This window comes from Seriola aureovittata, chromosome 16, assembly GCF_021018895.1.
Source record: "Seriola aureovittata isolate HTS-2021-v1 ecotype China chromosome 16, ASM2101889v1, whole genome shotgun sequence".
Taxonomy (NCBI): domain Eukaryota; kingdom Metazoa; phylum Chordata; class Actinopteri; order Carangiformes; family Carangidae; genus Seriola; species Seriola aureovittata.
The window spans coordinates 15,683,483-15,708,065 of NC_079379.1; the positions used below are offsets into that span (position 1 = coordinate 15,683,483).

Here is a 24,583-nt window from a genome sequence, read left to right on the forward strand (position 1 = left end):
TTCATCATTCGTGTCAAGGGTTTTCATATCAATTTCATGTGAGTGACAACTGGCTTCATATGAAATAAGACCACCGAGGTAAATGATTTCACTAACTGTTTAATGTGTTTTTCTGGGAATATACAGTATATTGAGTAAATACAGCTAAAGGTTATTTTCTAATATGTTATGAATAAATAAATATATTGGTTTTATCACCGAGTAATGTATATTATCCTGGACAAAAATCCCCAGAAATATATTTATGCCCCCCTATCTACCATGTTACGAACTCGTAAGTAAACAGTAAATAAAGTTTAATATGTGGAAAATCTTACAGTAAATACTGTGTTTATACCTGATGAAGTCTCTCACACTATAATTGCTCTAAAAGATTTACCTGAGGCTACACTGATGTTGAACTTCAACTCCATCAAGTTAAAAAAGGGACACTGGGCACTTCCGGTTGAACTATTTTGCCTTCAAAATGAAAGCGTAAACTTGAGCTCAAGTTTTACATGTGGTGGTTTTACAGCACATCAAACATGTAAGAATTTTGCAGTTCTTGTAAAATTAATAAAACCAGACGAACAGGAGAACCAAGATAAAATCTGCAGTAATTATTTCCAATCAAACATATTATTAAACATAAGCTTGTTGACAACAATGTATTCATGATTCAGTCTATTATGACAGCAAATGTCTTCTTGAATCAAACATGACAAATTGACAGGAATTAAAAATATATATACAAAAGTGACAATGTATTTAAGTTTAAGAAAAATATTTTATATTTGAATAGTATATAGCAGATAATAGCCGGGACGCAAAGTTTAGCCATGGCTACGTAGCCTACATGCTCTTGAACACTCATAATGGACACCAAACAATCATAGACTGTGCTAGTGCTATTCATTTACTGTACATTCAAATTCATGCACGATGCAGATGTTTACTTTGGAATTCGTATACCGGAAATATGTTTGCCTGTTCGGCCAGCTTGGCAGTTTTGTTTGAACTTCAAAGCAAGTTAAAGTAGACGGGAGGCAAAGTTTAGCCTGTTTATCAACCACAGCGGGTAACACTACATATTCAACAGAGATATCGCACGGACACAGTTTGTCGCTTCTTTATCTTGAGAACTACTGGCATGCTTTCATTTAATTACAGTGCATTTAGCTCGTCATTTTCTCGCTGAAAACTAAAGGAAATCGTGACCTGGATTTGTTTTGTCTCCACTGGGGAGCTACAGGTTAAGCAGCTAGCTAATCCAAGGAGATAATTAATCCGAATCCGTTAATCACCGTTGCAAAGAGTCGAGGAGGAGGAGGGGAGGAGTGTACCACTCCAACGTCAGTCGAGATAAAGACGTTAAGGTTCCGGCTCAGAGTTGGTATTTGGACATTTCTCCGATGAAATGAAAACTCACGTAGACTCACATTGATGGTGGCTGAAAGTATGCGGAATAAACTTGAAGTCGTCAAACGGAAACGTGACAAGCCTGTTGAAACTACAAGGGTCACTTCAGCAGTAGGTGTAAGCGGAGTGCAGCTCCTCAGGGCATGAAACCTTCACACAGCTCTGCACTGAGGAAGGAAGCGACACGATGGCAGCCTGCGGAAGAAGGAATCGACCCAAGCTACTTTTTTTCCTCTGTGGTGCCACTTTAGTTGGGTATCTGATATTTTTCAGACACAACTCCGGGGACGTGAGCGCGACAAATCGACTAGGGGCCTCTGTGGAGGGAGGAGAGGTGGAAAATGAACAGCTCAAGAAGCCCGTCTACGAGAAGCCCCCCATGTCTTTAGATGCCCTGGGCGAAATGGGGAGAGCTGTCAAACTGAATCTGAACGGAGAGGAGAAAAGGAAAGAAGAGGAAAGTCTCAAAAAGAATCAGATTAACACATATGTCAGTGATAAAGTGTCTCTACATCGCAGGCTGCCAGAGAGATGGAACCCACTGTAAGTTACTAGTTGCAAAGTTAAAACTCAACTCAGTAACTGCCACATAGGACATTGCAGCGCTTGGAGTGATAGTATGTTATTTGCTGTTGAGGTGGAGTAATAACTGCTCCTTCCTATATTTGCTGTTCTGTTCATTTCATTTGGTAATCGCGGAGTATTTACTTAAGCAAACCAGATTTAAGCTTCCTGCTTCAGTATGCAGTGTTAACCCTGTCACGCAGCCTCCCCTCCTCCCCCTTATTCTGCTTCTTAACAACTAAATTCTCCTTTGCAGTTGCAGAGAGCTGAAATATGATTACCGGTCCTTGCCAACAACCTCTGTGGTGATTGCCTTCTACAACGAGGCCTGGTCCACCCTCCTGAGGACAGTCCATAGCGTGCTGGAAACGTCCCCTGACATTCTGCTGAAAGAGGTGGTGCTGGTGGACGACTACAGTGATAGAGGTACAGGCACAGGGAGACTGAGACAGACAGTCTGATGGACAGGAGGAGAGGGCTGTGGACAGGCAGGCTGGCAGACTGACAGTCACAAAGGACAGAGAGGTTGTCAGAGCGACACACAAAGAGACACACAGACAAGTGGCAGGCACTGGTTTGTCAGACAGGTAGAGGGGAGAAGGCCAGACTGACATGTTAGCAATTAGGAAAGCCAAACAGATACAGGAAGGTAGTGGCTAGGAGTGAAACTAAGATGTGGATAAAGGGAAATCTTATCCTGTAAACTGAAGTATTCTCACAGATATGTATGTCACATAACAGGGCAATTTTTTTTTAATCTTCAATAGAAATATGCACAAATAGCTTGATGACATTGTGTTCTAGTTTGTAGTCATTCATTGCACATGCCAGTGGCTGAGACACTTCAAGGAGTGGTTCCAAAATATTTTGACTCATGACCTCGTAAATCCAGCTATTCCTGCCACTTTGGTGGTGAACAAGCTGGTAGCAGGTTTAAATTGTTCTGTTGTGCTTGTTGTTCTTGTTGTACTTGTTCCATGCATTCATTTAAAGTAATTAACGTAACTGCGCTCAGTACAAATATTGCTGTCATGCACACAAATAGAAAGTAACATGTTGTCTTATTGTTTAATTCCCTGAAGCTCATCTGAAGGAGCCATTGGAAAAGTACATCTCAGGATTGAGGAAGGTGCGTCTGATCCGGGCCACCAAGAGGGAGGGATTGGTGCGGGCCCGGTTGCTAGGGGCATCCATTACCACGGGAGATGTACTGACCTTCCTGGACTGTCACTGTGAGTGTCACGAGGGCTGGTTAGAGCCCCTGCTCCAAAGGTGAGGAAACCCGCAGCAGGAAAAGAAAGGACACTTTCTCTTGAGTATTCTGTCAAATCGTGTCCTTGTGGTTAGACACACTTGTCTTTTTGCTCAATTGAAATGTCACTGAATGAAGCTCTAAATCTCTACCAGCAAACTACAGGAGTGCTTTTATGTAGCTGACTCAGTCGGTATACTCAGTAACTTCTCTTTAGAGCAAGTGCAACACAAAAAGTTGACACAGACATTTGAGATGAACAAATTGCTTGCTTTGTAGCACCACTTCCCCCTGTCAGCGACTTTTCTCTCCTCTCTCCACAAGGATCAAAGAGGAGCCATCAGCTGTGGTGTGTCCTGTCATTGATGTGATTGACTGGAACACCTTCCAGTATTTAGGCAACCCTGGTGAACCTCAGATTGGGGGGTTTGATTGGCGGTTGGTCTTCACCTGGCACAGTGTCCCAGAGCATGAGCAGAAACGCCGTCGCTCACCCACTGATGTCATCAGGTGTGTCAAGCGTGAACATTTTTTATGGATAACTTTACAGAAGAGGTCAAGACTCATAGCAGCACTGTCAGCTGGTACTAAACCTCTCACTGATATATCACTTATCATATCCAGATGAGTTATAAGATGAAAGTAAATGATCACGGTTTTTTCTCCCCAGGTCTCCTACCATGGCAGGTGGTCTGTTTGCTGTAAACAAGAACTACTTTCATTACCTGGGAACATATGACACAGGGATGGAGGTGTGGGGAGGAGAGAACCTGGAGTTCTCCTTCAGAGTAAGAAATTATTTTATCTTTATGTGTTTTTTGATGTACATACACATGTGTTCCACATGTGCTAACTCCTAACTTTATGGAAAAAAGGCATAATCCTCACTCTCTCCATGCATAGATTTTAGCACCAAGCCACAATACAAAACACAAGGCACTAAAAAGGCAGCCATGTCTGGTTTACATTTACCAAGACCTGCACTATGTGAGACTGTCAAAACCATCCTGAAAGAATTATAACTAAACAACCAGTGAAAACAGGCCATAAAGCCTCAAACTTTAATTGCAATGAAGAATTTGAACATCCCTTTTTCTCCAATAACCGCAATATCCCAAAGGGAAGGAACCAAAACAGCTTCTTTTTTTTCCCAAGCTCTTCAGCAACAGGGCCGTGCTTTGTGTTGCCTGATTAAATGATTGAATCATGGCTGAGAAACTAACCAAATCCTCGTGGTGATGTTGTTGATGTCTCTTAGATTTGGCAGTGTGGGGGCAGCCTGGAGATCCACCCATGCTCCCATGTGGGCCATGTGTTCCCTAAAAAGGCCCCTTACTCACGGAGCAAAGCTCTGGCAAACAGTGTGAGAGCTGCTGAGGTCTGGATGGATGAATACAAAGAGATTTACTACCATCGAAACCCCCACGCACGACTGGTGAGTCAGTACAGATGGTGTTCTTTTGCGTGTGCTTGTGTGCTAGTGGTGTCAAACACAAAACTATTCTTTGAGCATTCTGGCATATTTAATGACTGAATGACTTGTTTTCTTCTTGGAGCATTGTGATGGCGGTGTATTTTCGTCGCTGCACTCATCACAGAACTGTCTGATTGATTAATGATTTGATTTCACCAGCGACACACTCTCAGTCCCACACACACGTGCTTAAAATTACATGCACTCCTTTCTCTCTCAAACTAGACACACACACTCACACACTGCACTCCTGCTGTGGTGAAACAGCTCCCCTGATTAAGTGACACTTGGGATACATGAGCGGTGGACACCCAAGGTGACAGGGGTGTCAGGGCGTTCCGGTGTGTGATTACCACCTTTCCATGCCACAATGTACCAACGGGTGTCACCAACCTGTCCTTGACAGGATGAGAGCAGTGCTAACCCACGGGGTGCCCTGCCTTTGTATGCGTGCATGCGTAGGAGGAGGTGGGTTAGTGTGCAACAGTGTAGTTAAAAGGAGAAGCTTTCTAAACACAGATCAGGTGGCGCTCATCTCTCTTAGAGGAGGTAGCCTTTCCAACCTGTGGTATGATAAACCCAATACACCAAAGCCTCCAAATAGGGACTGCCTGACTTAAACAGACACATGTACATACACACAAGGCTCTCAACAATTTTACAATATTTTATAATAATTGGGATTTAATTCATATTATTTTCAAGCTCTCTTATTTTTTAACTTTTCATTTTCTGTGATTTTTGTTTTTTTTCCATTTCCAGCAGTTAATGAATTTTCAGATACCAAAGTGCAGGTTTTGTTTGACTTTATGAGGAGATTATTAATCTCTGTTGTAAATCTGAACAATAAGTCTATCAAGCTATTCTTTGCATATTCCTACTCAATCTCTTGGAGCTTGTAGGATATTGTCAAAGTAGAAGCTACCCACACAAAGCTCTCCATTTTTCTTTTGGATCACTTGGCTTCCTTTGCTGGAGAAAAACTCAGGCAGTGAGATGTTTATTTATGTAAATTAGTACCTGAGGTTCAGTATTACTAGACGCCTCCACCTTTAGCCCTAAATTGGTTCCAAGCCCACAATCTAGATAACTTGAGTCAGTCTAATACATATATTTATAGCTAATTGTATTATCTCCTTTCAGTCTGGTAGGCCATTACATTGTCAGTCCCTCCCCAGAGTAGAAAACAGTGTATTGGGGTTGCAGGATGATGGGTCACTGAAACTGAAGTTGATGAACTACGTGTCAGTTCATGTGAGTTATGTTTACAACTCTTGGTTAATAAGTAATAAAGTGTGAAATCTAAATAAACTAGATTCAAAATGTAACGGTGTATACATTTCAGGGATCATTAAGACAAAAGAATAAATCTGGGAAAAAACTGTAAGCATGCTTCTGTTGTTTTCCCACTGCCTTTTTACTCTCATTTAATTGGCACCTCCCTGGCCCCTTGTGTACATTACATTGGCCTCTATTTGATCCTTTAGTTTTGTTTTTCAGTGATCCCTCCCTGGTCCATATATTGGATTGTCATTGGGCTGCTCGTCACCCTTACATTACATTTAAGTAGCACCTGTACTGGTCCTTAATTTTGCCTCTCCATAGCATTTTCGTCCTATTGACAACAGATTGTCTCCTTTGGGAATCCCTCTCTTGACCCAATAAATTGATGAAGGGCCAATTACAGCTGTGTTCGGGCAAACCACCATCATCCATCATCATCCTGCAGTACTGCAGAAGGTGTGGTGAGCTTATGTGCATGGGCAGATCAAAGTGGAGACTGTCCTCTTCCCCGCACTACAGTTCACTAGTCATGATCACTGTGATGTGTGTGTGTGTTTATGTGTGTGTAACCATGTGTGTATAAAGGTATCTACATAAACACACATGTACTATATGCGTATACTAACATGCACATATACACTTGTAAAATATACAGGTTGATCAGGTTTGACTAGGACTTAGGAATGGTTTAGTGTTAGGATCTCTGTTTGTTTTGAGGGCGTCTCATTATTTGTAATGTCTTGTAATTATGTAGAGTTATGAAACAACTATAGATGGTGCTGTTGTACACCATTTCAGCACAGAGCTATGCTATGAACACGTCCTCCGACACTGCAGGTGTCTCACTGTACACACATAAAGGTCTTTCTTTGATTATGAGATGCCATTGATACTTAACATCTTGTAATATCCATATTACAGCCAATCTGTTCTTCCTGATATTGTTATGAATCTCAGGGCATTAAGGTAAAAAGGTACTGAAATAATGAGGTGGATCTATCATTTGTGGTCTTTGTTTCTAGGAGGCCTTTGGAGACGTGACAGAGCGGAAGAGGCTTAGAGAGAAGCTGGGCTGTAAGAACTTCAAGTGGTATTTGGATAATGTTTACCTTGATATTCACGTCCCAGAGGATCGGCCAGGCATGTTTGGAATGGTGAGGACACACCTGAGTTACTGATTGTAGCTTTAAATTTGAATATGAATTTACCAATTATTACTAATCTGATTGTATTTAATCCAGCTGTACAGTTCAGACCAGAGCCTTATCATCCCATCATACCTCTGTATGAGCTCCTGTAAGCTATATTTTATAAATACTCGAAAAAACTATATTGATATAAATGCTTTTTGCTCATTATAGTTTAAAAACCGGGGCAAGAACAACTACTGCTTTGACTACAATCCTGCAGATGAACACACGGTGGTGGGTCAAAGGGTCATCCTCTACCAGTGTCACGGCATGGGTCAGAACCAGGTACTGGACGTCAGGCTACATGCCATACAATGTTTCTTGATGTGTTGTCTGGTGAAATTCACTAAAATGTCTTAATTTTAACACTGTGAAATATAAATAGTCTGATTGATCTCGGTTGTACTTGAATTAGAGAATCTTATGTTTTATGTTTTTTTGTAGATTTTTTCGACTCTTTTCTAGGTTTTAAAGTCCTTTTTACAAGCTGCACTGAGTTTTGATTAAGTTTGAGTTAAATTCAACTAAAGTCTTTTCTGTGTCAATACCTTCAGTGATACACTTATTTGTTTACAAGAATTTGAAAGGTTCAGATGTCCCTGTAGTCACCCAGCCTAGTGACTAGCCTCATTCTGATTCATCTCCCTCTTTTATTTCCCTTCTGTTCCTCCTCCTTATCTTCCTTCCAAACTTACACCCTTACTTTTCCTTTCTCACATTTTTATTTATCATCTCCTGACTCCTGCCTTTCCCATCCTCCATGAATCCCTATTTTCTGTTTACCTGAGGCAGCAGTAATTATAGTCAGAAATAGCTGCTCAGAGTCCCTCAAAGTAGAGACACAATCCTCTTATTTCATAGTAGACAGCAAGTAGAGTAGCCGTACTTTTACAAATCTGGGAATAGTGGACTGGATGCGCCTGTCCCAGATTGAAAAATGATATGTTGGCTTTGTTGATACAAAGGAGAATATATTTCCCAACGCCTGTATCCCCTGTGGTTGGCAGTAGGTCAGGAAACACTGTGAAATTTACCATTGTTATTCCAGCAGCCCTCTGTGGACACACATTGATGTCGTCTCTCTAGGAGGTGGCCTCTGCAGTGCTTGTGCTGTTTGCTTTTATGAGAGTGTTATGCATGTTACAGAATCACACTTACTCCACACTTTCAGTCATAGGCTGTGCACATAACAGCAGTTTGTGTGTGTATGTGTGTTTCTGTGTGTGTGTGTGCACACACCAACCATCCCTCGGTACACCGTATCCATTTGCTGCATATCTTTTACCCCTGAGTCACACATAAAATGTACGTGCACACATACATATGCATGTACAGATCCTCTTATGACTTAAATATTACAAAAATTTAATGCAAGTTGTGTTTCCATCAGTTGAGTTCAAGTGAAAAATTGACACTTGTGTCACATGCATAAAACATTGTCTTTCTTTTTTTGTCAAAGGATTTTACAGGAGTCTAAGTGAAATCTAATGGGATTTAGGATTTCCTTGAGCCAACTATTGTGTGAAGGGGGGAAGAGCGTGCTTCCACTTAAATTATTTTAATTTCTATTTCAAGTCAGATTTAAAACTTGGATTTAAAAAAAAAAAAAAAAAAAGAATAGTGTTTCCATTTAGCTTGTATTTGACATAACACAATTTCCATGAAAAGGTTTAGAATGAAACCCAGCTGTGTCATCTCATCCCGCAGTTCTTTGAATACTCCACGGACGGTGAGATCTGCTATAACACGAGGGAACCTGCAGGATGCATTGTGGGTGACAACATCAGCACCTACCTGACACTCCAGCTGTGCAGAAAACGAGGACAACCTGTGCCTAAAGATCAGAAATTTGTCTTCCGAGAGGTAACAAGTATATTTCTGTTTATCATGTCTGTGTCTGTATTTAAATCCAAATTTAAACAAAGAGTGGTAAGACGGGAAGTGCATGGTGGCAGTGAATGTGAAGGATGGAATGAGTTTTTGAGTCGCTGTCTTGTAGCCAAAGACAAGTGTAACATGATATCTGATTTGGGGTCCTTAAAACACTTTCCTTTTGAATTTCAGACTTTTTGTTAATCTTTCCAAATGATTTATTACTTTCCTTCTTGAACCAGCACTCATACTTCAAAATATGGTGAGAACCAAATTTTCCAACACTCACTGCCCAGTTTGCTCGGTTTTTCTGTTTCTTTTGACCCAGTCTAGACAGGAATATTAACACTGTGTTGATTTTTTCTCTTCTTTTCTTTTATGTTTTGGGAAAAATCAGCGGAATTATTTCTTGCGAAATTAATAATTCAAATCTTTTATGTTTAAAAGTTTTATGTGTAATTATTGGACTGAACTGAACTGAATCCTGAGGTCCCAGCAAGGATCAAAATCTAATTCATTCCACAGTCAAAGTCATGTCAGTCACATTGCTGAGCTGCTCCACAGGTGTTGAGCGCCAGTGTGGCTGATAATAAACACCGCTACACAATGCTGGAAGTTGTTAAGCATGTGTTTCAGTGCAGATACGCCCAACCCAGTGTCAGTAGCTAAACCATGCTATCTAAATGTAAATGGAGCCAAGAAAGAGTGAATGGATGTATCAGGGAGGCCAGAGGCAGAAGAGTGGCACATTTAAGAATAAAGGGAGGGAGAAGAGAAAGTGAAGCAAACAAACATGCTAATGTACGGTAACTAAATGGGCAGATCAATCAGTGCAGAATCTCTCAGCTCCAATGGTAAGCACTGATGTTCTTAAAATAGTGTCGATCATAAGTCATAATGTAAAAATGATAATATCTGCTGTACAGAGCAGCAGCTATACTCATACTGTATTGTAATAGCTGCTTTTCATAACAACTTTTTGGCCATTTGAGTGATTAACCTGCATGTAACTATTGTGTTCTAGTATTGTAACAGTACATATCCTCCAAACTGGTTCTTTTCAGGATGGGAGTCTGTATCATGTGGCGAGCCAGAAATGTGTTGAGGCAGTAGACAAGACAGACAACGGGACACCAGCCCCCTCACTCCAGCCCTGCTCTGACAGCCTCCACCAGAAGTGGTTCTTTGAGGAGAGAATGTAATGGCATCAACCTTGAATATATTTACGAATCTGTTTTTCATTCAGGCTAATATCCTGAGGAGGGATATCGGTGGATTGACTTGTTAAATGTTTTTTGATATGTGTGCCTTGCCCTGAAAGGAGCCCAAAGGAGGAAGCCTCTATGCTCCCTTCCAAACTTCAACCTTTGCACATTTCTTCCAGCTGGATTTAATGGATCAAGAGGAAATTATACTGATAAGTACTTACTTTCTGAAGTACTTTATAAATATATATATATATATATATATATATATATATATATACATGGGGATATTTTTTTTATTTGGATGCTGTTTCTGGCAGACAGGAGCCCACTGGAATATGAAAAGTTTTTCTAAGCAAGGACATGCTTGAGAATTAGTGAAAACCTGCAGAACTGTATATGCTGACATTTTTCTTCTTTTTCATTTACCCACTCCACCGCTGCTGAAATCTTAGCGAGATCAGTTTAGTTTTATGTGCACATGGACAAACACTGAAACTTGTGTGCATCCATCTGAAAGAAAACAACTGCTTAAATACCTCTGTCATCATACCCGTAGCCTCTTATGAGCTGCTGGTTGGCATAACAGCGATTTTCAGAACCACATGATGAGACATTTTAGGATATTTGCATCTTCTCCTGTAGAGGGGGCCAACGCACCTCTCTGCACTTTCCTCTCTTTCACTGTGCTTTCTATTTGTCAAGAGAAAGTGGGACATATCTTCAGGTATTTTGTTAAGAACCTTTTCAAGACATTTTGAGTGCTCGCTACTCTTACATACAGGTGGCTTAGAGAAAAGCCTTAAATCACAGGCATTATGCAAGTACCTAGGAAATCTTGAACTTAATCACCTAACTACTGATAACAGGAGAAACTCCAGTCTTAAACTGTTCAGCTTTTACTGAGGTAATTTTGAAATGCAGGGTAAAATGACATGGGTCGTTTTGCTAGTTTTTGTAGTCATTTTAATAAAGGAAGAAAAAAAACATTCAACATAATGTACTTGCTTCTGCAGCTTCAAAATACTAAATCATAGCCATATTTTATGGATTGAATTCATGTGGTGTCAATTATGTTTATTTAAAGTGATGTATTTTGTAGATGAGACTAAATTACTGTGTTATTTTAATAGCGTCATTGCAGATATATCTCAACTTCAGTCATAAATAAGTGGAAATTTATTAATTTAATGCTGGTTAGTGCAAATGTATAAACACTGAGCTCGCAAGAAAAGGGTCTTCCTCCTCATCTTACTTGTCCACTTAGAGCTCATGGAAAGTGCTGGATGTAAAAAAAAACTTTAACTATAACTATTTTAGGATTTCCCTTCACGTTACTAGGATCATGAAGAATGCTCATGAACTGAATGTATATTTTGTTGCACGATGAGACAGAAAGAGAGCAGTAGTTAAAGTTGAGACAGAGTTTCTGCTCACTCACAGTACATACGGGCCTCTGCTGAGAATATGCACTGGCGAGCAGGCATTCCCTTGAGCGAATGCATATTACTCTGGTGGGTTGTGCTGGTTTGTGCACACTGCCTCTGTTTCCATTCGGCAGAATTCGTCAACGATAGATCCTGTTCAGAGTCGTGGTCAGTTCTGTGGCTGTCCCTCAGGCTATGCAGAGGGAATAAGGGAAACACAGCGGAGTGGTAGACAGTTGTTGGTGTCTCCAGAGCGCTGGGATGGCAGATGGCTTCCTGATTGATTTTTCTGGTCCTTTCCCAATTCTTTATCACCACCCTCTCTGTGTCAAACGTGTGCGGTGGCGGCGGACTTATCTTTTGGACTAACGCCAGCCAAATCCTCCTCAGATGCGCACTTGTATACTCATGTGCTTGAGGTTTGATTTATGAACGGAAATCATCAAGAGTACAGTTTTTGACAGCAGAAGCAGATAATGGAGGAGGCTGACTGAAGCAATTTGTGACCTCTTCCTTACCATTAACCTTCACAGGCTGTTGGCCCATCAGTCTCAGAGGAGCTCTGTTAGGAATTGATGTTGGAGGATCATCGGACTAAAATAGATTTTTTCTATTGATTCAGAATGTATACTCACAATAAGATAAATGGGAGATAGAAAAAGAGATTTTGCCAGCTGGGACTTGAGTAGAATCAGAATCCCTTCCTTTGCCAAATATAATGAATGCAATGCGTAATGGTGGTGTTTCGAGAACATGGTAACATCTGTGCGTATGAGCTCACTTAGTACAAGCCTAAAGGGACAGAGCAAGATGTGCATTACTTACCACTCTGTACATATATTAACAATTTTATTGCAGCATGCAGAGCAGTGTAAAGGAGCATGAGATAACTGTACTGATGAAAGCATGAAATAAGTTCAAATCATATTTGAATATGGAGTAATTCCTGGGGTTAAAGTTCCCAGGAGTCCATAAAGGCTTTTGCTACCATTATGAGTGGTACATGATTGTGGAGACAATGCTTGGTAATAAATCAAATGGACCAAAAAACCAGTAGGAAGATTGTGGTCAGCTTCTCAAAGGGAGGGGCATCTTTCTCAGGATTGTTTGATGGTTGGTATGGCTTAAAAGAGCAAATTGTGTATGGTCATAATGCTTGTTTTTAGTCTTGATAGCAGAGCGCCATATGGCTGAGAAAGTCTTAATAACAGGTTGTTTGAAACAGTTTCCAAGCTGTGCATGTTTCCTGGCAATCGTGCCAAACTCCTTGAGGGCTGAGCTTTCCACGATTTAAGAAAAGAAAAGTTTCTTCAGTGAGTATCATCCGTGAGAGATCAGTTTCACCGGCAACAGGTGAAATTGCTCTTTTAACACAGTGCTTCATGCTTTATGTATTGAACACTTCAGAAGTGACAGTTTTTCCATTTTCTTTAGTTTGTGTCTGCCTCTGAGTGCAGTATAAATATTCTATCCTTTTATTAAAAAGGGTAATTTATTGTTCAGTGTGGCCATCTGTTATCCCAGGCATGTCCTACATACACTGGCATTATATTGTATGCTAATTTGATATTCTACACACAGCTGCAATAAAATTGATATTCGCCCATTGGGGTCATGTCTCTCTGGCAGGTCATATAGGGCTTTTATATCAACCAAACATTTGTCGTAAACGGTGGTGATATTCCAGGGATCTGTTGAAGCACTTGAACCAGTAAAGTGGCTGATTGCACTGTCACCCAACCCTAATGGACCAGGCAGTGCTGTTTTACAACAGCATGCACATCTTCTGTTTATAATGCTAAACAATTCCCAGTGGAGACATTTGAATTATTTAAGTGTTAAATTTACAGAAATAATAATGCTGGAATTCAACACCGTGTCTGGTGTATTTGTGTTGTTACTAACTCCAGTGGCCTTATATTGTTATTAGGAAAGTGAAGGATGCAATTAACATTATTTTTGTATGTATGTGTATTTTTTGTTGGATCCAATAAATGGACCATATCTGATGTCTGCGTACTCTTTTAATTGTTGTCAATTGAGTCGAAATAAGTGAACACATAAGTAATGTTTGATACAATTAATGCCTGTTCTCGTTCATTATGTTCTTTTGTTTTTTAATGTTCACTTTTGTGTCTTTAAATTGTGTATCACTTGTGTCTGATTCTATAAAAAAAAAAAAAAAAGTGACTAAAAATTCTTTTGTTCTCACTGTACACCATTGTTTATCCATAAGGCTGTGACTCATCTGCATCCACGAGGAGTAAAACAGGCTATCATCCACATTTAACTGTGATGGAGATGTGAATCAAGACGCTCAGAGAGTAATGAGAGAAGAAAGGGAGAGATTTTCCAACCATATCTGATTGGTTTGATCACCAGCTGCTGAGTGCGATGGAGAAATGTGGCGCCTGCGCCAAGTCGCTCCGTTTCCCCTGGTGTTGAAGCTGTGCCCTGCAGTCTCTCTCAATTACTCATTGATGATGCTCTGCTGTTGTTTCATAGCCTATACAGTGTGTGTGTGTGTGTGTGTGTGTGTATATATATAGACTGGTTTTGGCATCTTTCCATTTAAACTGCACATGCTAAAGAATTAGAAAAGGTAAAATTACATTCAAGTGCATCTTTCAATTGAAGTGTACTACACTGCTGGAAATAATAGCGGGGAATATTTGTGCCTCACTGAAGGCGCCGCATGAGACAAGCTGGTTTCTCTCTCGCACAGGATGACATGCTCTGATGGAAAACTTGCCAGAAATCTTCACATTCGGACAAATGCTGCACAGACACCACTCGGCTGCTTCCTTGGAAAATGAGGAGCCCTGCTGCAGAAGGCTGTGATGCTGCTGTCTCCAGCACTGCCTCATCCTAATCTTTGGGGTGTATCTCAGTGAAGTGTGTGGTACAACATCGTGCCATAAAATATCCTGTAATTCAGCAAATGCATCCACAGAAAACGGTGTATTTTGTTGTAACCTGCATACAGCGTAGACCTAGTTTTTGCAGCACTACAGTCTCCCACACCCTATATGTGTCTTTAATGATAATGCAAAACAAGACTCCCTGTGGTGCAAGTCTTTGGAGATGCTTCAGTTGTCAGGGAGGGAGAGGAACCAGAGGAGGACCAGTGCGCACACACACAGTGATAGGAGGCCATTTCTACACTCCATGATGGTTTAGTTTATGTAATCCCCAATACCCAGAACAGCTCAGGAGCAGTGGCTGCTGGCTGCATACATTAGATGACACACTTTCACTTTCAGGAGGGCCTCCAGACGGTGCAGCAAACATGTGAGGCCTAGATACAGAGATAGAATAACATTTCTTATGCACTGCCACTGCCTTGCATCTGATGAGGTGGCTCATGCAGTGAAGAAAGCAGCAAGGCTTCCGTGAAGTCTCTCAAGGCAAATTTGTTTAAATAACCATAACCAACTATTCTACAGTTCATCACTTATGTCTGAGCAGTATTGTGGTTTTATTTTATGGATCATGTGAGCCATTTCCATTTGGCAGAGATCATCACTTTCATGGAAATCAGTTTCTCAAGGAGGCAAAAACAAACTTCTAACAATTAACCTTGACAGCTTTCATGACAACAGATGTTCTGAATGGTAAATTCATCTGTGGAAACAAAGGCAACATCTAATAATTGTTGCTAAGACAGGAAGATGTGAATTTAAGGTCTTTATGGCCCTAAAAATATATTTGTAGAACATCGATGTGAAACACTCTGTGTGAAACAATACCACAGAAACACTTGAGCACAGTGAGGTTAGGAAGAATTATCTGTTGCAAATGAAGAATCAGAATTTTTCCAAATACTAGGGGACCAGTTTCCCAGACGTGCCTCGACTTAAAACCTTTTTCAGCTAAAAGCCTCCTTCAGTGTAGGATCAAGCTCATCTAATCCATTTCTGTGAAACCAGCCAATGCAGCATCAAAGGCAAATAGCTTGTTGCTTATTTTCCTTGAGTCACCCCCTGTGTTTTTTTTTTTTTTCAGTAGAGTTGGACCTCACCAGGATCTCACTGCAGGAACAATGTAAAAGGCGTGTCTTTCCAAAATATGATCTTGCTGAGAACCTGACGGATAACAAGAAACTTCGACTTCTGCAGAATACAAAATTCATACTCGGCTACACCGGAGTTAACGGATAATTTGGCAACTTTTCATCTTTCTCATTCAAAAATCTTCTGATCCCATCATCACCCTGAGCAGTTTAAATATAAGTGTGAGTCATTAAAACAAGTAGATGAGAATCATTGACTTTGATTATGAAAGTGATTGTGGATAAGATCTCACCCTTTTCAATTACTGCCACAGTCAGAGTGTCGCTGTAAATTAGTGGACCACATCTCTGTTAATGACATTAATGGACTAGTCCTTGATAATGAGTCACTTGTCACTTGCTCAGACTTGCTGCACAGATGATTCTGACCTCGTGGCAGACTGGTGACTACAGCAGGTGGTTTTTTGACACAGATTGACATTTGAGCGTTTGTTTTTTTAGGGCTTTTATTATGTTTTTATGATCTAATCTAGATTTTTAAATAAAATGCAATTACAGATAGCACATTTTACTTTAAAGGGCCTGGTTGTGAACGGCAATTTAAGACTTTTTGTTACCGCCTTCGCTGTTGTAATACATCTGAACAGCAGAATGCAGATCTCATGTGGTATTTATGGTGACACAGCTGAAGTAGTTAATCATGAGAAGCATTTCTACGGTGAGAGAGAGGAGAAGGAGTCACAGCACATATCACACTTGTCTGTTAAAATGTCGTGGATGGAGGCAACAGTTTAAGCTATAGTCTTTTATTCTGTGCACATTTTTCTATACGTTGAAGTTTGACTCTTCAGACTGTGATTGATGTTTCTCCAGTGAGTTTTCTTCGTACTCTTTTTTTTTTTTTTCTCCTGTCGGATGCAATATTGAAACCTCTGAGGGAGCAAATCATATTTGGCAGAAATTATGTATTCTACTAAAGAGAACACCAGAGTCACATTGATTCACACCCCGGCAGACTGTGATTTTTCACAGCCTCCCCCAACGTAGCCTACATTGACAGAATACCTCTTTAATGTGTTCCTACGAGATAAAAATGCTTCCACAGGCGATTAACCATTCCACCCCGCTCCCATTCATTTCACTTCATCAGATTACTTGATTGCTTGCCAAATGGACTGCCTCTCCCCCCAGGGAAATATACTGTATATATTTCCTTTGGACAGAATGGGATGTGGTTGATTTATTTCTCCTCGCTCACTGTGTTTTTAGACATTCGATCGGCCTTAGTTCAGTTCAGTCAAGTGTACCTCAGGTTTTGAGATATTATTAATCCTTTCCAACACATATTTTATATTCAGATTTACATAGTGGCCTAGAGCTGTTTTAGAGTTTCAGGGTGTGACTAGTGAAATTGGGAAAGTATCAGTTTACAAATTAGGTAGACTAAATTAAACAGGGAGCCATGTTTCTGTTGCAGTCTCGAAGATTTCCCCCTGCATTCATGTTCTGACCACAAACTGTGCCAGATCAACTGAGCTTCAATTTCCTGGGTAAAAGGCTTGATACAGTATGTTGTACCCACTACTGTAGACTTCTTGAGATACACTAGAGGAAATATTTGCATACGCTTCATGAGAATATTCCGTGCAGGTGTTGTTTTTAGACATCGGAGACTGAGTGAGATCTTGCTGCCTGATGCTTTTTTTTCTCATCGCTCTCCCAGGAGGTGAAATGAGTCTTACACCTTGACATGCTCCTGATTTCGAGTGCTAAAGACATGGACATTGCTTTTCGTAGTGTATGATTAAATTAAATTCTGCCTTCTCTTGAGGGGCTTTCCCACTAAAGGGGTGTAGTGATGCAGGTCAAATGAACAGATCCCTCGCTGTCTGGGTTTAGTCATGTGTGAATTAAATGCCTCATCACTTTGCAGAGGCAGTGTCAGCTGCTTAAGTTAATTGTGATGGTCTTCCGCGTGTGCAATATACACACGAGCATGCGTGAGAGTGTTGTTTGTATTTGCACCAAATACAACCCGACACACCAGTCTCAGAAGTCTGTTGTCTGTGTTTTTATTTTACTCTCCAGTGTGCTTGAGATGCAACATTACCATGCTCCAAGCTTATTCTGAATGAAAACATTTTTTAAAACATAATTTTCCTGCCAGGAAATTAATGACTGTAGTGTATTAATATTATCTGTTGGTGCAGAGGCAGTGGATAAGAAACTGGTGAGAGGAAAAAAAACAAAAAAACATAGCAGGAAGCAGTCAAGCTCAAGCGTCTGAGAACTGGCTAATGTTCTTTTAAGAGAGAGGCAGTACTTGGAGTTCGCAAAAAAAAAAAAAAAAGACTATCCTTGCCTCTGCATAATTCATTACTGATGTGATAATGATGTGCTTGGTCAGATAGACAACCAACTGCCCTGGCAATGGAAATGTAACTTAGATTGATGCAGCATACACATGGTATTAATCATCGAAGGCATTAAGCTGATGCCTTAGTCAGAGTTTATAAATCAGGTTCATCAGAGGATGTCTGCCAATGTGGTTACCATCCTGATTTCTTTTTTTTTTTACCAGTAGTTTTACTTTCTCAATTAAGTATGTCTGTAAAATGAAGCTACAGTCAGCAGCCAGTTAACAGCATCTACTTCTCAGCAAGAAAGCAAATAAGTGCGTTTACCAAAATGTCAAACTATACCTTTAGGAGTGAACCCTTAAACTCACAGTTTAGTGTAGGTCACCATCAGAGTACAGGATGTTGTATATAAGAGATAACAGTAACAAAAGCAGTTTTAAGAATTGACTAAGGTACACTGATAGAAAGGTTAGGTTTATATTTCCCTACAACAAACAGCGGAGTATTCCTCTGTCACACGCCTCTTGGTTGGTTGGCCAGCAGCCCATGGTGGGTACAGAGTTCTGGTGAATGCCATAGCAGAGGGGTGGAAGGGTGGGGGGGCACTGAGCCAAGTCACTGACCTTTCCAGCGCGCCGATCGATAAGGCTCAACATCGCAGGGCTCCGGAAATCTCTCAGCAGAGAGACAAGAAGTAGTAGACTCACACTGTCAGATGATGCGCTAATTGCTTGTGGTTGCTAACCTCCCCTTCCCCTGCTGGATGAATCGCAGTGGTGGGATTGAGGCTTCCTGCCCCTGGGCTCCTCTGTGGAGTGTGGGTCCTCAAATCACTTGGGGCCATGGGGCTAGTTGCTGTGTATCTGCTATAAGTCACATAAGGTGGCATACATATATATATATTATATATACAGTATATACATACACAAAGTGTCATTGTACATGGGAAAATACTATAATATACTTACTATAATACTGGGTTACAAAAGCCTCATGTAAATTCTGTATCTGCAGACATCTGTTCTTCATCTACAGACATCTGTTTTACAGGCTTGATGAAAAGTGTTGCATAATGATATGTTATGAAACACAAGTTGTACTTACCATTGTTTTGGATGCCCTTGCACTTCTATACTGATGTGATAAATGAAAAGAAACTCAAAACATAACCCTCCCTGGATATGAACATCTGCTACATGCACAGAAAAAAAATGCATACGACAGCCCTCTTTTCACCTTGGAAAGCTAAACTACAAGTGCTCACACTGCTCTGTATAAAGGCCCAGTTCTTCGAGTAATAGTACACCAAAGTGACAGGTGAGCAATGCTCAGCGGGTAGTGGTATGGAAATGGGGCATGTAGGACTGCGCTCATTGAGCCTGCTTGCTGATAATGAGCCTGCAGACATGTGGAGGAGTGGCAGCGAGCAGGGCCAACTCCTCTTACTGCCTAACTCTGCTTTCATCGCCCTGCTTTCATCAAGCTCAAGTGCCACAGCTATTAGACCTTTGTGCAATGTTGAAGGGGGGAAGCTGAGTGTGCCAGCACGGTTGGCTAGGTTACTTCCAAACTGCTTCCCACAGCAGCTCTTTGATTAACTACTCAAAATTATGATTAGCCTTAAGCATTTTGATTTTCTTTTAAAACATACTGCATGAACACATTGAGATTTTATTTTTTTGTGTAACTTTGCTGAAACAATCCAATTTACAGACACAGGTTTGATTTATTTCAGTAATGTTCAGAAAATGTTTCTCCTTTCAACCACCACACGTGTAGCCTAAAGTCTAGTTTTTGTCAGTGTTATAATGGTAAAAGCTTTCTCATCTTTTGGAACAGATGTATTGTACAAGTCTGTGACTCGCTCACGAGTCACAGACTTAGAAGGAGACACATGAACACACATTTCCTTTCATGTCCTCCACGGTTCCTTTCAGTGGAATGACTCGCTCATCACCTGTGCATGCTTTCACAATAAATTCACAACTCTTGCCCTCTACTGTCCCGTTTTTTTTTTTCTTTTCTCTCATTCTCTACTTTCATCATTGCTTCATCATGCCGCCTGATTTCTGAATCTGAATGGCATGGTTATTTTACACTGTCTCCTGCAAAGCTTCAGAGCACCTCATCATATCCATCACTGGTGTCTGCAGATCTTCCACTAGATGCCAGAATACTACTTCTGATAGGTGTCAGTGTGGTGGCAGGTACAGTATGTCGTTTTCTTTCTCCACCGACACACTCTCGTGGAGCAAACACACAAAGGATGCGAGAGAAGACACAGAGACACAAAATCTATTGAGAGGAGGCAGCCAGAGGCACACAATGTAGCTCCTGCCAGAGAGGAGCCGGTGAGTGAGTGGCAGGTGGCCTGGCCCCAGGGATTCCTAATGAAGAGAGTCTGCCTGCCTGCTTATCGATCCAGCCGCATCAGCTGATCTGATGCTTGGCTGACTGGCAGACTAGAGGGGGGCCTTAATGGGCACCTGGGGCCACACACACACACACACACACACACACACACACACACATGCGTGCACACACACAAAACTGTCTGCTCAACAGGTGTGTGTACACACATCGTGCACAACTGACTCATACCTTTATGTATATATACATATATATAATATATATGTATATATAGGTATGAGTCAGTTGTCTTTGATGTTGAACCTCTTTCCTGTCTTTTGTTAAACTGTTGTACCACAGCAGAAGAGACAACAGCTGCCCGCCTGTCAGACTGTAACACAGCATTTCTAAGCCACTGTCCAGCATAATCTATTCACTCTCTCTCTCTCACTCACACACACACACACACACACACACACACACACACACACACACACACACACACACCTTCCTCTGCCATCACAGATGCTCCTTCAAGCTCATTATTTCTGGGACTGTCAGCTTATGGCTTGTTGTGTTGGCTGGGTAATGCATCTTAAGCCCAGCTATCAAATATGAATGAAGCACTGACTTCCTCATCTATCTTTCATGGCTTTCATTTGTTAAGCTATTTGCCTGCAAAAATATTTTTGGATGTTCCCTTACTGTTGTGAATAATGTGCTCAGGCAGCAGCAGTCAGTCTATTATAAAACTGAACACACAGTTCTGGTTTGTGTGAATATTATTGTTCGAGGGGGTGGGATTGGTTGAAATATTTGTGTGAATGGGCTTTATAATCATAATTGATATTAGAATTTTTCATTTCATGGTTTGTGTGATATCATGATTGAGCCTGCATAATGTACAATACCATGCTGTGTCGAGGAATGTGAACGTATAATTTACCGTGTATTTATCTGTGTGTGTGCTTGTCCTTTTTAATTATGGTCAATTTTTGTGCATGTGTGTCTGTCGGTTTGCATTTTTATCCTTTTCCATGCATAAATGAGTGGGTACATGAACACATACATTTTACATGTATTCTATATTTAAACATGTTTGCATACAGTTATAGTGTCTACATTTTAAAGGAGGATATCACTGCACAGATATTATGTAATTCCAATGGCCTGAGAGAAACCTGTCAATATGTGCACACAGGAACACCTCTGCTCCAAAAATGAATAGTATACACTTCAAACCTGTGTCAGCAAGCCAGCCCTGAGCCTCTCCATGAAATGTGAAGTGGGAAAACTGTTCAAAGTGAATCTAGGAGCATCAAATGGAGATTCCTCACAGAGAAGAAAACTTTTTGTGTTTGTGAACAGCTAACTCTGCAAAAGAACAAAGCCTGGGCGAGTATAAAAACTCAAACTACTCTGTGGGTCCAAAAATCAGCATCCTATTCACTGTCTGAGAACAGTTCAGAGGTATGGCATCTTGATGATAGATAACCCAGATTTGAGCGTAACTCTCTTGAGGTCTGGCTTTAGGAGAAAGTTGTCCCTCGCCAGATCTCGGGGACTGTCCTGGATTTGAGAAAACACTCACAGACTCCTGAGGCAGAGCATTATTAATGCACAAGTGCTTGTGAACTTGACACTGCACTCCACAGTTCACATTGCTGAGCCATTAAGACGAAGCCGTCAGCATTCCACAAGCAATCACTGATCAATACATATGTTGGAGCTCAGAGAGGCTGGGCGTCTCCTGTGTCCATTAGTACAATCACCAGTGAAGAGAAATAGAAACTACATCCCCAAGTGCTCCGCATGCAACCCGTGGAGCCATCTTTATCATGGGGAGCCACACCAATCAGCTCACACATAGATAAATTATCCACTGGCTTTTAACCTCTTAGGAGCGTGTACCTCTTGGTCTTGGTGGACGGAAAGAGGTTGTGTATAATTAATGCTGGTGGGGTGAGTTGAGGTGGGAGGTCTTGCAAAGCTGCTGTCCACCCCCTCCATCTCTGAGCACATGCACTGTGGGCCGGCACATGCACATGCATCAACAGCTGTCATTAACTTGACCCAGAGAAATGCCTAGAGATTCTTTCTCTGCACCTCTTTTTTTGTGCAGCTTATTCTTCATCTCTCTATCTAATTTCCCCTCAATTTCTCCTTTGAACTATTTGCTCGCTTTGCCCTTTTCTCTATCTCCCTTTCACTCCCCTGAAAGTGTCTGTATTATCGCTTTGAGTGAAAGTTTGTACTAAGATTTTGTGTTTGGAGGAATGGCCATGCATGTGATGAGTGTGAGAGTCTGAGAACTTTGGCTGTGTGTGTGCATGTGCCTGTGTGCATGTTAGTCAGTGTAAGCCAGTACACTTGTGCTTGCTTTTCTGTGTATGTATCTGCTCTTACCCACTAATTAGAGTGACAGTTTTTATTAATAGTTTGGGGTTAATGTGCGATAGCGTGACTCCAGCTTTCCTACTAGCTCGTTTACCCTGCTCTCTTGCCACCTCAGGCCCTAATTATCGAGCTGACGATCTGACATCCGACCACTAAAACAGAGACGACACATTGACATATTGTCACTTCCGACTTTAGACTGGACCTCTAAACCTGAGGTTATGCTGTATTCCACAGACTCGTTCCATGTTGTTCATCTGCTGTTAATCATGTCTGAAAACTGCGTGGAGTCCAGATTATAAAACTAGACATATTTATAGATAGCAGAATTCCCCGTCTCAGATTATGCACATAAATTTGCATGTCAAGAGTGATTTATCAGTCTCAGAAAACAATATCATGACAGCAGTGGTTGTCTTTCAGTATGTATTATTAATCCCACTAAAATTTTGGTATGTTCATATTTTTACCCATGTTGTTATTAGTAGGTGCAGTCAAGAATTCACCGAGTATGATTCAGATGCAGCAGTTTTTTCTCGTATATGAGGAATTTTGACATGCATAGATCAAAAGGATGCTGGTTTGCGGATCTATCTTCTGACTGTGTTCCTTGCCAGAGTGGAAATAATTTCCCCTTTCATATCAAGACACAAATCCTTGCATATGTCACACATGAATGTAGGATATACATTTTCTCACAAATGAGTATTATACCATTAGACTTTTTTTTATATTTTAAGGAAAATATCTATTTTGTCTACCTAACTATATTTGCTCTACATGCACATTCTTACATCTACTCTGCTTTAATCTTATAATATTCATCCCACAGGCACGTGGAATTGCTGTTGAAACAATCACCCTTGCTACAAAGCAGTTATGCTGTAGATGAGGTTGGAAACATTCATTGTAAGTGTGATTATGTAAGACATAGTTCTTGCTATTACTAGGACTTGACAGTAATCAAAATAGTGTCCTCCCACAGCACAGCCGCAACTGAAGCTCTTTTGAAGGCAGTGGCCTACTTTACACAGTCTCTTCTCATATTCTTGATTTAATTTCAGAATGGATAAAAAAGGCTTTGATAACCTCTTCTGACCAGGACAAATGCAGCATGCCCATTCAAGATTATCTTTCTAGGGTGCACAGCACAGGGCATCCTTTAAAACACAAACATGCTGTGTGTATTTTCTGTCCATTCTGACACAACCATGAGCCTGGAAATCCTGAGCTCACCCTGCTGTAGTAATGTTGGTGTAGTAGCTTTTATTTTCTATGATCATCCGTCTGTCAGCAAACTTGTGCCCCGCATGTTTTTGCAATGATGGCATGCATTAAAAATATAAGCTAGTTTATACAGTATATGTAAAAAAAAAATAATAAAACACAATAAATTACATAAAATAATAGCAATATAGAGTTAAATATAGACCTTCAATTCATGTGAATTCCCGTCAACTGGGTTAGGTTAGGTTTTTGTACATGAGTTGTTCTGAGTTCTGGCATGCTGATAGATAAATGGCAGCAATTAGCTCTTTTGATATCTCCTGGAAGTAATGCTGCGTTCATGACACGTTGGAAAGTCAGAAATTACATGCTCGTAGTTGGAAACAATTATTTGAACACGGGAACAAGTCGGATTTTTTGCTCTGTAATGCAGTTCCCCGACTTACCCGACTTTACGCAAAACATCTGTAATCATGTCATCCTCTCTCGTGACTGGTAGGGTCAATAATATTACGCCAGTGAGTAACTCCTCAACAAAGTTATCCTACATGCAAACCAGGCGCTCTACATGA

General features: G+C 40.8%; 1 protein-coding gene across 1 annotated transcript; it reads left to right on the forward strand.

Annotated features, from left to right (window-relative positions):
* The first annotated feature begins 980 nt into the window (after positions 1-980).
* On the forward strand, positions 981-13,675 carry galnt12 (UDP-N-acetyl-alpha-D-galactosamine:polypeptide N-acetylgalactosaminyltransferase 12). Its single transcript, XM_056399799.1, has 10 exons — positions 981-1,941; positions 2,219-2,388; positions 3,045-3,234; positions 3,539-3,724; positions 3,885-4,002; positions 4,473-4,649; positions 6,995-7,126; positions 7,334-7,447; positions 8,870-9,025; positions 10,099-13,675. The coding sequence occupies exons 1-10, from the start codon at positions 1,586-1,588 to the stop codon at positions 10,234-10,236; spliced, it is 1,737 nt and encodes a 578-aa protein (XP_056255774.1). The 5' UTR covers positions 981-1,585; the 3' UTR covers positions 10,237-13,675.
* The last annotated feature ends 10,908 nt before the right edge of the window (positions 13,676-24,583 follow it).